Here is a 19,031-nt window from a genome sequence, read left to right as displayed (position 1 = left end):
CAGAATACTTGAAATATAGCAAAGAAGTCATTTTTATGGTGCTATTTTTTCTTTAATCTTGCTTTTTTTGGGGGGGGGGGAGTTTGACAGTGTCTGTCGCTTTCATTATGTGGAAAAGAGTGGCATGGAAATTCTTAAATTTCTCCTTTTGTGTTCCACTGAATAAAGTCAAACAGGTTTGTAACAACATGAGGGTAAATAAATTATGACAGAAGCTACATTTCTCATTGAACTACTTTTAAAGAGGCAGCGAGAGAGAGAGAGAGAGAGAGAGACGAGTGCATCGAGTTAAATCTTAAATCTCCACTCTCACAAAAATAGTAAAAGAAAACTGGATCCATAAACCACTTGAGTTGACATTCAACCACTCCTAACTGTTTTAAAATCTTTCCATCTTTAAAAGCCGGTAAAAGACCTTAAATATATATATATATATATATATATATATATATATATATATATATATATATATATATATATATATATGCATTCCGGCCACTCACTGGGGTGGTATTGAGATCGTAATCATTATCGAACATTTTATCCCCAGTTGTAATTTTCTTGCATGTTCCATCAGTTTTTTCTGCGCTTTGTGAATTTCATCCAAGGTTAATAACGCTCAATAATTTGACTAACCACCCATTCCTTCTGTTCATTACAGAGCCAATAAACAGATTCATCAAAAACGGACATGAAACGCACATTAAAAGTCTCAGATTCTATTTCCTCCGACACTCAATATCAATAATAGCCTCCACAGGAGGACTATAGAGCCTACTAAAATGTAAAAGGAACCATAGATGGAAAGTAAAGTTTGTTTTTCTTACTTGTTAAAATACTTGCATAATTGTGTATAATTATTGTGTGAATTATAAAATGGAGAATTCCACATCCAGGATGCTGATTCAGCAGTGCTAAATTACACAATATAGTAACACCTATGAGACATGGAATACTTGTTCACTTAGCTACTGTGTACTGTATATCACTGCACAGCACACATAGAGGCCAACTCTTAACCTTCGTTTATTATTGTGTATTATCTTCGAGCAGAACAACACATAGACAGTGAAAAGTACAATACTGATGCATTGACAGCATTTAAAATGTAATCATTTTACGTATGAACAACTTTAAAGATGCACAGATTTTACGAATCATTATTGAATCGGATTCTTGGAATTAATCAGTTCATTTTATTCAATTTTATTTATAATCGATGAGGAAAATTAAATGTTCAATACTGTCACATTTATTTAACGCAGTTGATGCTTTCACCTAATTTGACATAATACTGATTTCATTCTGTTCTGTGTGATTTCTGGTACTGTTTTCAACTCATTTCAAAGAACTATATTACTTGGAAATGGTTTAGTATATTGCAATTAAAATTACTGTCAATGTACATTTATATACCTTTTATGTTTTTGTTTTTTATGTTGTTGAAAAGTGATTAGGTTTAGAGGTACGTTTAAAGGCATAGTTCACCAAAAAAATTAAAATTCTCTCATCCTTTACTCCCAGATGTGTATGAATTTTCTTTCTTCTTCTGAACACAAATTAAGATTTTTAGAAGAATATTTCAGCTCTGTAGGTCCATACAATAAGTCAATGGTGACCAGACCTTTGAAGCTCCAAAAATCGCAAAAAGGCAGCAAAAGTAATCCATACGACTCCAGTGGTTAAATCCATAGCGATATGATAAGTTTGGGTGAGAAACAGATCAATATTTAGGTATTTTTTACTATAAATTCTCCTCCATGCCCAGTAGGTGCCAATTTGCACGGAGATTGGAAAATTGCCAAAAACAAAAGAAGAAGAATGTGAAAGTGAATGTGGAGATTTATAGTAAAAAATGACTTAATTATTTATCTGTTTCTCACATACACTTATCATATCACTTCTGAAGACATGGATTTAACCACTGGAGTCTTATGAATTACTTTTCTGCTGACTTTGTGCTTTTTGGAGCTTCAAAGTTCTGGTCACCATTCACTTGCATTGTATGGACCTACAGAGCTGAAATATTCTTCCTAAAAATCTTCATTTGTGTTCTGCAGAAGAAAGAAGGTCATATTAATCTGGGATGGCATGAAGGTGAGTAAATGATGAGAGAATTTTCATTTTTGGGTGAACTATCCCTTTAAGTGATCTGAAATGTCTATAAAAATAGTAAAAATGTAACTACTCAAATATTTTGTACGTTTCTAAATCATGTATCCATGTACCAAAATGTATCCAAACATGCACAAATGCAGGTTTAAATGTTATGTACGAATAGCTACGTTTAATTATGAGATGAGGCTTAGGGGAATGACGCCACTTAATAAAAATAATTTTAAAAAATTATTAAATTGTGTCCTTAATATTTTCTTATGCAGTAACCATTTTATAAAAGCAATATGGCACTCAAGGTCATGCCTACCAACACCCTTTAGCTGTGACTATACTGATAATATAGCACAGCCTCACGTACCTTATTGCCAGTCCCAGACAAAATCTGCTGACTTTTTTAGCAATTGCTGCACTCATTTTGGGGGAAAAATCTCCAGAAGTTGGTTTAAACACGGTAAAATGTGTTAAACAAGCTGAGCTTCGAGTACTACAGTCTTATTGGTAGCAGAAAGCAATTAGGCAAAAAATGTAATAAAAAAAAAAAGTAAACAAGATTCTCCATCTGCATGCTTATTGTTTAAATGTGTAATATAAGGATAGGCCTTCCTATTGATACACAAAGAAAGGCAGTAAATACAGGGGTCTGAATCAATTTAGTGTAGGTTAAGTTGAACAAATCAGCCTCAATCTACCACTCAACCACAAAATGTTGCACTTTATCTAGAGAAAGAAAAACCAATGAGTTACTCCATCATCTAATCCTTTAGCCGAGAGAGAGACCCAGCGACACGGCCCTGGTGAGAGGGCACAGCAACACAGTCATACAGCCATCAAAATTCAATTAAAGTGGAAATACATAGCGGGCATGGCATTTATCAAGGAACATAAAACAGAAGATTTCCCGTCAATATGGCCTGTTATTCATCCCCTGTGCCACCTTATGCTCTCATTTCCTGCTCTGATCCTGAGCTTTCTGCAAAACAACTAGGAGATGAGATTCAGAATGACACAATGTGCCATGCTTTAGACAAGTCAAAACAACGGTTAAAGACACTGAGCCTCTTAACCGCCAAAAAAACATTTTGAAGTGTTAAAGAACAAAATGTCATTGATATTATTATTACATTCACTGCATTTTTTTTTTTATTTATTATTTTACCCTTTTCTTTTCACTTCCATAACAGGGCGATGGGTCGGGGGTTTGTTTTTGTTGTAAAAAGCGAAAAGACCTTAAAGGTGGATTGAATGCGATATTGGACTTATACTGACCAATATATATTAGGGGTAAAAAAAATTACTAAGTGGTCCTTTAAGTAAGAAATAAAAAAAAACAACTAAATTTCACATTTACAAAAATGTAAAGCACCGGGCGCCTGGGTAGCTCAGTGGTAAAATACGCTGGCTACCACCTCTGGAGCTCACTAGTTTGCTAATTCGAATCCAGGGCGTGCTGAGTGACTCCAGCCAGGTCTCCTAAGCAACCAAATTGGCCTGGTTGCTAGGGAGGGTAGAGTCACATGGGGTAACCTCCTCGTGATCGCTATAATGTGGTTCGTTCTCGGTGGGGCGCATGGTGAGTTGAGCGTGGTTGCCACGGTGGGTGGCGTGAAGCCTCCACACGTGCTATGTCTCTGTGGTAACGCGCTCAACAAGCCACGTGATAAGATGCGCGAGTTGACTGTCTCAGACGCGGAGGCAACTGGGATTCGTCCTCCACCACCCGGACTGAGGCGAATCACTACGCAACCACGAGGACTTAGAGCACATTGGGAATTGGGCATTCCAAATTGGGAGAAAAAGAGGAAAAATCCCCCCCCAAAAAAATAAAAAAATGTAAAGCACCAATAAATAGAAAAATAAAAAAACATTTTGTTTACATGTCATCAAAACCAACAGACAGGGTTTGGAATGTTTGTTTTTTTAGAAAGTTTAGGATTTGAATGTTTAGTTGTAGGTCACGTCCACACTAATTCGTTTTTGTTTGAAAAATCATTTATTTCGCTACGTTTAGTCTTCTCATCCACACTAACGTGTTTTCCTACACCGAAAGCAGAGACTTCGAAAATGCTCTCCATAACCGCATACTTTAAAAACAATGATGTTAGGAAACTGAAACGGATTATCGTGGACCTTGCTTTAAAGGTAAAGTGTGTAATTTCTGCACCAAACAGAACTGAATTGTTTTATTAAATGTAATTGTTTTTATTAACTGGTTTCCCGAACATTCCACTCATTTGCCATCGGTTGAACCAATGTTACTGTGTCAGGCTGGACGCAGGGCTCCAGATTGCGATTAAATGGTCACAAATGCGACAAAAACAAATAAGTAGCTACACCAATCATTTAAAATCTAGTCACCATTGACAACAGTCGGGAAAACTTTGTATGCGGTTTCATCAGATTATCATCTTGTGAGTTATTGAATTACATCTTTAGATCACACTTCAGTGTGTCTTACGCCGCTTTTCACTATTTCTGTTGAGATAAGCTCTTTGCACGCAACAACAAACACAGCGCAAGTCATGTTGTCCGATTCATAAACAACTGACCTTTCTGAAACGGGTCTTTTTAATGAATCATGAATCAGCTGAAAAGATTCACAAAATTTGTTCAAACTCAGGAGCTCAGGCTCAGTATCACTTTCTCAGCGAATCATACAGGGAATCAGACTCCCTCACTGAAGTGCGAGGCATTTTTCAGTAATGAGAACTGTTACTGTGATGTGTACTTTAGGTTCGTTAGACTTAAAGAAATGAAACTTCTCTCATCATTTACTCACTCTCACGCCATCCCAGATGTGTATGACTCTCTTCTGCAGAACACAAATGAAGATTTTAACAGAATATTTCAGCTCTGTAGGTCCATACAATGCAAGTGAATGGTGGCCAGAACTTTGAAGGTCCAAACATCACAAAAAGGCAGCATAAAAGTAATCCATTAAGACTCCAGTGGTTAAATCCATATCTTCAGAAGCAATATGATTGGTGTGGGTGAGAAACAGATCAATATTTATGTCCTTTTTTACTATAAATCTCCACTTTCACTTTTACATTCTGAAAGTAAAAGTGAAGATTTATATTAAAAAAAATGTGTCTCTTACCCAAAGTAACTGCATCGCTTCAAAAGACATATATTAAACCACTAGAGTCATATGGATTACTTTTATGCTGCCTTTATGTGATTGTTGGACCTTCAAAGTTCTAGTCACCATTCACTTGCATTAAAATGACTGCACAGAGCTTAAGTATTCTAAAAATCTTCATTTGTATTCTGCAGAAGAAAGAAAATGGGGCATTAGAGTAAATGATGTAAGAATTTCAGAATTTTTGGGTGAACTGATTAATTGTACAAATGATAACGTAATTTAAGATACATATTCACAACAGAGATTTCTTGAAATTAATTAATAAATGGTATTTTAAAAAACAACATTATGGATTATCGTTGAGCACAATAAACTGTGTCTTGGATTTCCTTCAATTTGGACTCTTTTAGCCTGTGTCTGAACCGTCCTGTCACAGTAAGGAAAGGCTAAGAACATTTAACACATTATATATATATATATATATATATATATATATAAATAATGTGTTAAATGTTCTTAGCCTTTCCTTTTATAGTATAAATACATATACACTGAGTAATTATGAGATGTGACTTGGCGCTGTTTTGGCGGCACAAGAGGGGACCTACACAATATTAGGCAGGTTGTTTTAAGGCTGATCAGTGTATAGTGTACACACATATATATTATATATATATTCTTTTTTTAATTTATTATTATTATTACAGGCTGATTAATCAATAAACAGCCGTCTTTCTTTCCTTCAGCTTTCTTTCTTGCTTCTACAACCATCTAAATCGAAGAATTCTGTAGTTTGGCAACTAAAAACAGCACAAGGTTTCAGTTGAGGAGCAAATGGCTATGTAATAATTTTTTTAGTCTGGAACCCTGCTGGACAGGCCCCCAAACCAACATTCTGATAGTGCCACAGAGCCACAAAATTACACTTTTCAATTAAACCAACGTACAAATTTAGGCTTACTGCTAGTTGTCTCTGCATATAAAGATGGGAGATTTAAATATATTAAAAAAAAATGTAACAAATCACATAAATATTTAATTTCTGTAAATTCATACATCAGTACATCGTAATTTCCGTCCATTGAAACTCTTCCAAATCAAACACAGACATGCTGGTTTGTTTGTTGGTTTCATACACAGAGTAACACTGCGTATGTGTCACCTCTAGTGAACAACATCGCCGTCAGTGCCTGTATTCCCAGGTTTACCAGCCTCATCCATAAGAAGTGATGAACTGAAATAGGAACAGAATAAATACTGAAGCCCATAAATGTACACATGCATTTACGTCGCAGCGCTGCGATTCAAAAAGACAAACAGAGGCACGTTACAGCGCAGTGACCGTCACGGAGCATCCATCACTATCAGAGACCAGCAGCCGAGAGGATCCCTCCATACACCCCACGACTACTGCGTGGGGTGTATGGAGCTACAAAAATAGCCCGTGCTACACACTACACTTAAACAACAGAACTGACTCCAGCATCAAAAAATAGTTCTGAAATAAGACACCTGCCAACCAGGTATATCGGGACGGAGATAAAGTGAATCCAAATGAAAGATTTATGATTTATGTATGATAGTCTGCTACAAAAAAAATTGATACTCGTGTAGAAAAAAATTCACATTGGGAGAAACTAGGAAGTCTATATTAGGTGCTGTTGGGATATTATACTTCTGCCTCGGTAGTACAAATATACAGTCAGTTTGTAGTATTGTCCCTAATGCATTAGTTAGAAATGTTCATTGTTAGACAAATGCGTTTATGTCATTCTTTCAATTATCATATTTTCCTCAAGATAAATCATCGACACAAAAAGGACACAAAATTTCCTTTGTTATTGCCCAGGAAATAAGATACAGTTCATAGAGCATTTACCCTATTTGGGGTAAGTTGTCACAATAGAACCTGCCATTTAACAGCCATTAATGGCTTTTCAGCAAAACATTTAAAACATTTATGAAACTCAAAACTATTGTTTCACAGCAAAATTGTAAAAGGTAACATGGAAAAGAAGCATTTGTGTATTTGGACTTTCGACTAAAAAGTATATACAGCAGTTACGGAGACATAGCCATTATGATAAATTAATCATGTGACAACTAGCCCCAGTTTGCCCTATATACAATTATTTGAATATATTTGTGAATAGAAATATAATTTTCAATTATATAAATATCATTTTTGTGGCAAGCTTAGTGCCAAGCTCATAAAACACTGTTTTTCTTTTCGTGGAAACAGAACATTTAACCAAAGTCTGTGCAAAGGTCTCAGGTCAGATTCTGTTGATTGCTGTGACGTGGTGTTTGAGTGAAGTGAGCACTACTTTAGATGGTAAGTAACTTTTAGTTGGTTCAATAGAGGAGAATTAAGGAAAGCGCCCAAGTCACTAATGGGAATGAATGGGAGGCATCAGCCGAGGTCAAACACACACCACAAGATCAATGCACGGGTGCAGGTGTACCGCTCCACAACCAGAGAACACGTTAACAAGAGACAGAGCGAGAGAGACAGAGAGGAGAGATAGAGGAAACAAAAGAGCATTTGTTTCCATTACCATGGAAGAGGGACAATTGTAAGTGTGTTTTCATACAGGACTAATAAAATACAGTAGAGTATCAGTAAAATAATATAACCCCACCTACTTTAATTAATTACTACATGATGAGGCTTATTACCAGAGAAATCCTACTGCCATATTCATGCATTAAATACTTGAATGTAAAATGACAAACACAATTATTTCAATGAAATATAACTTTTGTGATTGAAATTATTTGGGTAAAGCACCCTAAAGAAAAGATTTTCAATAGGGTTCCATTTGTAAACATTAGTTAATGCATTAGCTATCATGAACTAACGATGAACAATATATTTTTTACAGAATTTATTAATCTTTGTTAATGTTAGTTAGTTAATAAGAATACATTTGATCATTGTTAGTTCATGTTAGTTCATAGTGCATTAACTGTTAACAAATACAACTTTTGATTTTAAAATGTATATGTTGAAATTAACATCAACCAAGATTAATAAATGCTGTAAAAGTATTGTTCATTGTTAGTTCATGATGCCTAATGCATTAACTAATGTTAACGAATGGAACCTTATTGAAAAGTCAGTGACATACAATCACTGTTTGGTGGTATGGTTTTAAATATAGTTAAATACCTAAAATACATAAATATTTAAGCATGATGTGTTACAAAATATTTACAAAAAATTTCAGGGATATCAGTGTAATATAAATAATCTTTAAACAGAGGCTATATTGGAAAAAATTTGGCCTAAGGCCATTTGACGCTTAAAATAGAAAACAATTGTGATTATATTGTTCATATGATTTATGACTAACACCATACAATAGTAATCGTGATAATCACACTATATTAATAGATTTAAAAATGAAAGAAGTTTATCTTATTCCTAGATATTTTCTTTCATTATTTATGGAGGCATTCCTGAAATTGGCCAGAATCCTGCAGAGTAACACGCAGCGCTTCTCTGCCCTCTAGTGTTACAATCACATTACACTACAAACTCCCATTACAATTAACACAGACCATAAAGTATGATCAGCAGGTCCATGTGATAATTATTATCTTTAATATGGAATTTATTTCAGTGTAAATGTCTAATACATCTTATGTTTGTTTTGCAAGTTATTTTAAGATTTACATTAAAGGAGACTGATTAGTGTTAAGAATATGAAGAATATTTAAGGTAACTCTTTCCAATAGAGTTCCATTTGTTAACATTAGTTAATGCATTAGGTATCATGAACTAACAATGAACAATATTTACAGCATTTATTAATCTTTTACAATACAATTGTTCATTGTTAGTTCATGTTTGTTCATAGTGCATTAACTGTTAACAAACACAACTTTTGATTTGAAAAATGTACAGGTGCATCTCAATAAATTAGAATGTCGTGGAAAAGTTCATTTATTTCAGTAATTCAACTCAAATTGTGAAACTCGTGTATTAAATAAATTCAATGCACACAGACTGAAGTAGTTTAAGTCTTTGGTTCTTTTAATTGTGATGATTTTGGCTCACATTTAACAAAAACCCACCAATTCACTATCTCAAAAAATTAGAATATGGTGACATGCCAATCAGCTAATCAACTCAAAACACCTGCAAAGGTTTCCTGAGCCTTCAAAATGGTCTCTCAGTTTGGTTCACTAGGCTACACAATCATGGGGAAGACTGCTGATCTGACAGTTGTCCAGAAGACAATAATTGACACCCTTCACAAGGAGGGTAAGCCACAAACATTCATTGCCAAAGAAGCTGGCTGTTCACAGAGTGCTGTATCCAAGCATGTTAACAGAAAGTTGAGTGGAAGGAAAAAGTGTGGAAGAAAAAGATGCACAACCAACCGAGAGAACCGCAGCCTTTCGATTGTCAAGCAAAATCGATTCAAGAATTTGGGTGAACTTCACAAGGAATGGACTGAGGCTGGGGTCAAGGCATCAAACACACACAGACATGTCAAGGAATTTGTCTACAGTTGTCGTATTCCTCTTGTTAAGCCACTCCTGAACCACAGACAACGTCAGAGGCGTCTTACCTGGGCTAAGGAGAAGAAGAACTGAACTGTTGCCCAGTGTTCCAAAGTCCTCTTTTCAGATGAGAGCAAGTTTTGTATTTCATTTGGAAACCAAGGTCCTAGAGTCTGGAGGAAGGGTGGAGAAGCTCATAGCCCAAGTTGCTTGAAGTTCAGTGTTAAGTTTCCACAGTCAGTGATGATTTGGGGTGCAATGTCATCTGCTGGTGTTGGTCCATTGTGTTTTTTGAAAACCAAAGTCACTGCACCCGTTTACCAAGAAATTTTGGAGCACTTCATGCTTCCTTCTGCTGACCAGCTTTTTAAAGATGCTGATTTTGTTTTCCAGCAGGATTTGGCACCTGCCCACACTGCCAAAAGCACCAAAAGTTGGTTAAATGACCATGGTGTTGGTGTGCTTGACTGGCCAGCAAACTCACCAGACCTGAACCCCATAGAGAATCTATGGGGTATTGTCAAGAGGAAAATGAGAAACAAAGAGACCAAAAAATGCAGATGAGCTGAAGGCCACTGTCAAAGAAACCTGGGCTTCCATACCACCTCAGCAGTGCCACAAACTGATCACCTCCATGCCACGCCGAATTGAGGCAGTAATTAAAGCAAAAGGAGCCCCTACCAAGTATTGAGTACATATACAGTAAATGAACATACTTTCCAGAAGGCCAACAATTCACTAAAAATGTTTTTTTTATTGGTCTTATGATGTATTGTGAATTGGTGGGTTTTTGTTAAATGTGAGCCAAAATCATCACAATTAAAAGAACCAAAGACTTAAACTACTTCAGTCTGTGTGCATTGAATTTATTTAATACACGAGTTTCACAATTTGAGTTGAATTACTGAAATAAATGAACTTTTCCACGACATTCTAATTTATTGAGATGCACCTGTATATGTTGAAATTAACATTAAATAAGATTAATAAATGCTGTAAAGTATTGTTCATTGATAGTTCATGTTAACTAATGTTGTTAAATAATGGTAACAAATGGAACCTTACTGTAAAGTGTTACCATAATTGGTTATAATCATCACGGCTTTCACAACTTTTGCATAATACATTTTCACGACTTTTCTTGATTTGAGTTCAACCTAAAATAAAAAATTCTCTCATCATTTACTCACCCTCATGCTATCCCAGATGTATATGACTTTCTTCTTAACACAAATGAAGATTTTTAGAAGAATATTTCAGCTCTGTAGGTCCATACAATGCAAGTGAATGGTGACCAAAACTTTGAAGCTCCAAAGCACACAAATGCAGCATAAATGTAATTCACACGACTCCATTGGTTAAATCCATATCTTCAGAAGTGATATGATAGGTGTGGGTGTGAAACAGATCAATAATTAAGTCCTTTTTTACTATAAATCTCCACTTTTACTTTCACATTCTTCTTCTTTTGTATTTGCCGATTCGCATTCTTTGTGCACATCACCACCTACTGGGCAGGGAGGAGAATTTCAAGTAAAAAAAGACCTTAAATATTGATCTGTTTCTCACCCACACTTGAATCGCTTCTGAAGATATAGATTTAACCACTGGAGTCTTATGGATTACTTTTATGCTGCCTTTATGTGCTTTTTGGACCTTCAAAGTTCTGGCCACCATTCACTTGCATTGTATGGACCTACAGAGCTGACATTTTCTTCTAAAAATCTTCGTTTGTGCTCAACAGAAGAAAGAAAGTCGTACACATCTGGGATTGCATGAGAGTGAGTAAATGATGAGAGAATTTTCATTTTTGGGTGAACTATCCCTTTAAATCTGAGAGATTTTCATGACCGTGGAAACCCTGAATCATTACTAATTAAACGACACTATGTGGCTTGACTTCTGTAGACTATAAATGCTTGAATTTTAAAACTAAAAAATGAATGTTTTGTCAATTGTCAATTTAAAATATGAGTGACTTAAAACTGTGATACTTGATCAGCACAAATTTTACACATTTTTAGCCACTAATTGTGGGAAAACTCTGCTAAATGGATTTAAACATGGTAAAATGGATGAGGCTGAGCTGAAAGTACTACACTCTTGTTGCAAGTTTAATCAAATTAGCTTAAATATTTGGGGGGGGGTGTACAATTGTAATAATTGGATATTGAAGAAATCTGTGTGGATTTCTGTGGCATTGTGCAGTCCCATATTCCAAGCAGGGCTAGTTTTCACTTATACAATAAGCCAAAATATTAAAAGTTTGTCTATTCTACACCTGCAATCATTCACAATATAAATCTTTAAGAATTCATAAACAAATAAATTAATTATAGCTTAACAATGACAAGTGAAACTAAACTGCTAATGAACCTCAGTACCATCATTATGGTGTGATAAGTTTACCATCTCAAATTTTGATCATTTATTAGGTAATATTACAGTGCCACCTTCTGGACAAATACTGTAATGAACACAGCTGGTTTCTAGTGCAGGTTTATTATGGTCAGGTTTTCTTTGCTCATTAAACTAAGCATTCAGAAGCAGGCAGTTACTGTATCAGCATGCTTATAGTGGTCCACCGATAAAAATTAGTTTGCGATCAAAGCTGCAGTACCACGTCAGACTTCCTGTTGAAGATCCCTGTTATAGCCAATTTGTGTCTTATTATGATCCCTGATTATGTTTTTTGAGTCGTGACTTACCAATCCCAGAGTTGGCTCCTGTGATGACTATGACCATGTCGGAGAGGTCACGACCCTGCAGTATCTCCAGAGCGGCGGTGTTACCATCGTAGCGTTTGGGCTTCACCTGCATGTCTTCTATAGTGAACGCCTGCCGAGGGTCAAAATACGTCATGCGTTTGTTGATGTGACTGATGAAAAGAAGGTAAAGAGCAGAAAAAAAAACATAAATAATCAGCACATGCATCACTGAACTCCATAACAACATGCATTATAACACTGTAACACTTTACACAGTGGTTTTGCACAAGCTTTCTCACCAAAGCACTTACAAAAACATGTACATCTTGTATACAGTGAGTAGCAATTTCCTACTCCTGTGAACCATGATTTGCTACTTGCTATTACTAGTCGATTGCAGGTAGTATTAGGAGAAAAGATGTTCTAAGAAGCATTTTATTGGACAAAAATTTGTATACGCCCATAAGTGCAAGATGATGTCATTAATATTACTGGTCTGTTTTCCCAGAAGAGAAAGATTGTAGGAGTATAAATTAGGACAGGAATTTATATGTATATTAGGAGAATATACTTCATTGAAACACGCATCACAATTTTGTGAAACCATGATGAGGATAACATGTTCACTGAACTCACTCGACATAGTAGTTTTCACCCTTGTCATCTGTTTCCTGCTCCCATCCATAGGGCAAAGCTATAAAATTAAAATAAAATAGATTATCAGTGAATCTGGTTACATTTTCCAATAGACCAACAATGTTATTTGGGTCAAATTGACAAATAAGTTTGTCCGAGGTGATAAAAATGAGAAAATCTAGGTTAAAATACACGTGTCAAGTTCATATAAATGTAGTCTGTGTGTCTATATCGGTTTTTACAAATTTTTGAATTTTCTAAAAACAATCTAATGACAATTTAATTACTTAATTACTAAAATAGGGATGCACTAATATGACATTTTTTGGCCGATGCCGATTTTAACAAAACACTACAATATAGACCTATAACGATGCCGATATATTGCAACTTCCTTTATTTTGTCATCAGATCACTGTTTTAAATGCTTTAGAAATGTAAAAAGAGGTATGTGGCGTGGAGGAGGGTGGGGCCGGGCCGGAACGACGCACGCCCGGACCTCAGTCAGCCTGATGAGGCGAGCAAGGGATAAAGGCGACCAGAGACGGAAGTTCCAGAGAGAGAGAGAGAGAGAGAGAGAGAGAGAGAGAGAGAACTACAGGCAGCTGCCCTGTATGTGTTTATGTTTGTGTGTTTATCATTAAACTTTATTTATATTGTCAAGCCGGTTCTCGCCGCCTCCCATCCCATATAATCCCTTTCAAGGTACAAAAGTTTTTTCACTGTTCTAATAATAAAACATTTCCATTGAACATGGATTGGATCTGTTGAGCACACAACAGGCCAAAATTTTTAAGAGAGCCACAGTGAAAGATAAATACAAGAAAAAAACTAAAAAGAAAAACTACATATGATAACATAATTTATATGAAAAAAGGTTATTTTGTATTTCTAAAACAGTTTAAAATGCAACCTTTTAAGTTTTAGTAATCGCACAAAGCCATATTGCGATTTCATTCTTAATTCAATCAATCACGCAACATTAAAGGAATAAATCAAATCAAATCCCTTTATTGTCACTCAACCATATACACAAGTGTAACAGTGGGTGAAAGTCTTGGGTGCAGTTCCGAGCAACATAGAAGTTTGACAATTACAATAAACATCTGATTTACACATAACACAATTTACACATCTTTTTACACAACACAATATACACCTAATAATATACAATATACACAAAATATGAAGCCTGTATACAATAAAAATACACTGCACAGCCCCCCCCCCCCATTGCTTGGGGGAAAAAGCTGTCATGAAGTAGGCTGGTGCGGGTCCTGATGCTGCGATTCCGCCTGATTGATGATAGCAATGAGAGCAGCCCATGGCTCGGGTGGCTGGAGTCTTTGATGATCCTCCGAGCTTTTTTCACACACCGCCTGGTATATATGTCCTGGAGGGAGGGAAGCTCACCTCCGATGATGTGTCTGGCAGTTTACACCACCCTTTGCAGGGCTTTGCGGTTGAGGGCAGTGCTGTTGCCGTACCAGGCAGTGATGCAGCCAGTCAGGATGCTCTCTACAGTGCTGGTGTAGAACCGTGTGAGGATGTGGCGGTTCATTCCAAACTTCATCAGCCGTCTCAGGAAGAAGAGGCGCTGATGAGCCTTCTTCACAACGGCCTTAGTGTGGACGGACCATGTGAGTTCCTCTGTGATGTGGACACCAAGGAACTTGAATTTGCTGACTCTCTCCACCAGTTCTCCATTGATGGTGATGGGGCTGTGTTCTCTGTCTTTTCTCCTGAAGTCCACTACAAGCTCCTTGGTCTTGCTGACGTTGAGGGAGAGGTTGTGCTCCTGGCACCAGCGTGTGCACCTCCTCCGTTTCATCATTGTCAGTGATCAGACCTCCCACCATCATATCATCAGCAAACTTAATGATGGCATTGGAGCTATGTGTTGCCACACAGTCATGTGTGTACAGGGAATACAGGAGTGGGCTGAGAACACAGCCCTGCAAGGCTCCAGTGTTGAGGGTCAGTGATGAGGAGATGTTGCTGCCCATTCTAACCACCTGGCGTCTGCTTGACATGAAGTCCAGGATCCAGCTGCACAGCGAGCTGTTTAAGCCCAGAGCCCGGAGTTTTACATCAAGCTTGGAGGGCACTATGGTGTTGAATGCTGAGCTGTAGTCTACAAACAGCATTCTCACATATGTGTTCCTTTTTTCCAGGTGGGAGAGAGCAGTGTGTATTGTAGATGCAATGGCATCATCAGTGGAGCGGTTGTTGCAGTAAGCAAACTGCAATGGTTCCAGTGAGGCAGGCAGCACAGAGCAGATGTAATCTCTGATTAGTCTCTCAAAACATTTGCTGATGATGGGGGTCAGAGCAACAGGACGCCAGTCATTTAAGCAAGTGATTTTGGATTGATTTGGTACAGGCACAACGGTGGATGTTTTAAAGCATGTGGGGACTACAGACAAAGAGAGGGAAAGGTTGAAAATGTCCGTTAAAACACCAGCCAGTTGGTTCGCGCACGCTCTGATGATGTGGCCCGGAATGCCGTCTGGACCCGTGGCTTTACGGATATTCACTCGTCGGAAGGATCGGGTTACATCCGCTACCGAGACGGAGAGTGAACTAACCTCTGTAGCTTTGGCCGCAAGAGCTCTCTCCACGAGGGCGGTGTTATTTCCCTCGAAACGAGCATAAAAAGTATTAAGCTCATCCGGGGGAGAGGCAACGGTTTTCACGGCAGAGTTTTTATTCCCTTTGAAGTCCGTGATGATTCCCTACCACATGCTTCTAAAGTCGGTGGTGTTGAACTTAGTTCACCTAAAAATAAAAATTCTCTCATGATTTACTTACCTTTAAACCATCCCAGATGTGTATGACTTTCCTTCTTCAGCAGAACTGAAGTGAAGATTTTTATAAGCACATTTCAGCTCTGTTTGTCCATACAATGAAAGCAAATATGTGCCATGACGCTGCTGGCTATTTGATGGTCCAAAGGTCATATTTAGGCAGCATAAAAGTAATCCACACGACTCCAGTCGATCAATGAATGTCTTCTGAAGCAAATCGATAGGTTGGTGTTAGAAACAAATCGATAATTAAAACTTTTAAATCATTGCATCTGGTTGATATTTGAAATGACCTAACTCTCGCGTCACGTTCGTTCCTCTGTTGTATACAAAGCATATGCTTCCGACTTCTCACATTAAGGCGCCATTGCGCTTATGTCACTGATGCGTCGACTGCTGGCAGGAAGCATTTTTTTTAAGTTATTAAAGTTTTAATTATCGATTTATTTTCAACACAAACCTACCGATTTGCTTCAGAAGACATTCATTGATCGACTGGAGTCATGTGGATTACTTTTATGCTGCATAAATATGATTTTGGACCGTCTAATAGCCAGCAGCATCACGGCACCCATTCGCTTTCATTGTATGGACAAACAGAGCTGAAATCTGCTTATAAAAATCTTCACTTCAGTTCTGCTGAAGAAGGAAAGACCATACACCTCTGGGATGGCTTAAAGATAAGTAAATCATGAGAGGATTTTCATTTTGGGGTGAACTAACCCTTTAATGGATATCATACCGATATCTCAGAAGTCAAAGTCTGCTGGTTTCAAAGTGTTTTGAATGGTTTCCCTCATCATGTATTTGTAAGTGCCGTTTCCACAACTGTCACGTCCATTTATGGCATTTAGTGTGAGATCAAGATAGAAAAAAAAATTAATATTACATGTTCTTAGGAGTGTCAACCAGTTTTTACAAAGTGTTTATTAATTATAAATAAACCATCAGTTTTTCATATCGGTGTTTTAATGCCTATTTGGTTTGTCGATAGTTTAATTTGGTCAATAACTGTCTGATAAATATTGGCAGCCGATACATCAGTGAATCCGTACTTTAAAAATGTAATGTAGTGTAATCACCAAATTAAATGTATTAAAATACTTTGCTTGATCCTTGTATCATGAATAGAGTAATTAACTTAATCATTAATGTAAAACAAAAATGTTCAAACTTTTTTACATTTATTTAAATGTTTATTTAACATTTCAACATAGCATAAACAAACTATACAATTTAATAATGCTGCTCTAATGTGTATTCAACATTCATACAGCATTATGGAATGATTGTCCATCTCTCTGTAAATGATAGCATCTACAGTATTAATGTTAATAACATCATTATCATACCTCCAGCACAGCGTTTCTTCTTCCCAGTTTTGGGATGTTCCCATTGGGTCTTCATTTCCTCATGGCTGAAATGAATGATTACTGTTGACTTACAATGTCAGGTGTCAATCATTCTTTTAAATCATATCACAAACGCTATTGGCTTGCAATACACAATCTTTCTTTCACTGGGATATAAATCAGAAGTGTAAATACATATGCAGAGGTCACATGTGTGTTTGTGTTTATGTGTTTTGGGTATTAAATACTCACTTGGCATAATAAACCCAACCGTCTTTAGTGGATCTCTCCTCCCAGCCGGGCGGAAGCTCATCTTCACTGTCTGTATCATCCATTCCTGCATACTTAAGAGCTGCCATCACGGACTGATTGTTTTTAAATTAATAACTCATTCAACCTGTGAACGAAATTGATCTGACAGCAAATTCACGTTACACTAACGCTGCTGCAGCACTTCCGCAATCAAAACGTGACGTCATGTTGATTGGCTTTATGGGAAATGTAGGCGGATCGGAAACAAAAATTTCAGTTTTTTAGCTTTAACTACAAGTAGAAAAAAAAAAAAAAAAAACAGGTAGATTTTGCCCTACGATTAATTTTTTGAAAGTGTACTGTGTTTCTTTCTCTTTTTTTTTTCTTTTTTTTTTATTCTTTCTTACAATTTTAATGTAGTTTTTTACGGCTTAGTTTGAATTTGCTCGCTATTGCGGTAAGTCTTTACAAAATCTCAATGTGTGCTGTATGTTTTTTTTTTTTGTTTTTGTTTTTTGGTAATATCTGTGAAATTGTTCAAATGATTTTTAATTCAATTATTATTATTATTATTATTATTATTATTATATTTATTTATTTTTGGTAGACTTTAAGGTTTATACAAAAAGGTCTATACAAAAATGTACTTTTAAAATTAAACCTACAGTACGAAAAATTCACTGGAGTTAAAAGTGTGACAACTACTGGCCTATGTCTCCCCTATGCATGTTCCTCACCCAGACCTTTTAACTTATTCTCTGAAATAAATGTATAAAGTATTAAAAATCAATGTAAATTCTACAATGCACATTTAAATAAATATATAAATAATAATAATAATAATACATTTATTGACTCGACTCAACTCACTTTTGTTGACACTACGCCATACTATTACATAAGTGAAATGTGTGTGTGTGTGCTCCAGACATTGCAGTTCAACATGTAAATACAATAAGTATAAGTACACCCTAAAGAACAAAAATGTTCAGAATAACAATAAGACAATGTTCAGAATAACAATATAACAGTGTACATAATAACAATATGACAATGTACATAATAAAAATATGACAATGTACAGAATAACAATATGACAATGTACAGAATAACAATATAACAGTGTACATAATAACAATATGACAATGTACAGAATAACAATATGACAATGTTCAGAATAACAATATAACAATGTACAGTATAACAATATGACAATGTAAAGAATAACAATATAACAGTGTACATAATAACAATATGATATGTACAGAATAACAATATAACAGTGTACATAATAACAATATAACAGTGTACATAATAACAATATGACAATGTACAGAATAACAATATAACAATGTTCAGAATAACAATATGACAATGTACAGAATAACAACATGACAATGTTCAGAATAACAATATGACAATGTACAAAATAACAATATAACAGTGTACATAATAACAACATGACAATGTTCAGAATAACAATATGACAATGTACAAAATAACAATATAACAGTGTACATAATAACAATATAACAATATACAGAATAACAATATGACAATGTAC

At 36.0% G+C, this 19,031-nt stretch overlaps 1 protein-coding gene across 1 annotated transcript in view; it reads right to left on the bottom strand.

Moving 5' to 3' along the window:
• Positions 1 to 17,677, bottom strand: part of LOC127436304 (WW domain-containing oxidoreductase-like) — a 378,771-nt gene extending 361,094 nt beyond the window's left edge. The window contains exons 1-4 of the mRNA XM_051690377.1: positions 17,468 to 17,677; positions 17,216 to 17,280; positions 13,057 to 13,114; positions 12,421 to 12,590 (exon numbers count right to left, since the gene is read on the bottom strand). Coding sequence (XP_051546337.1) covers positions 12,421 to 12,590; positions 13,057 to 13,114; positions 17,216 to 17,280; positions 17,468 to 17,574 — 400 coding nt within the window. The 5' untranslated portion in view covers positions 17,575 to 17,677. The remainder of the gene's footprint in view (positions 1 to 12,420; positions 12,591 to 13,056; positions 13,115 to 17,215; positions 17,281 to 17,467) is intronic.
• Positions 17,678 to 19,031: the final 1,354 nt, after the last annotated feature.

The sequence above is a fragment of the Myxocyprinus asiaticus genome, chromosome 46 (genome assembly GCF_019703515.2).
Source record: "Myxocyprinus asiaticus isolate MX2 ecotype Aquarium Trade chromosome 46, UBuf_Myxa_2, whole genome shotgun sequence".
Taxonomy (NCBI): domain Eukaryota; kingdom Metazoa; phylum Chordata; class Actinopteri; order Cypriniformes; family Catostomidae; genus Myxocyprinus; species Myxocyprinus asiaticus.
Note: the sequence above shows the minus strand (reverse complement) of the source record. Positions and strands in the feature narration are given on the sequence as shown.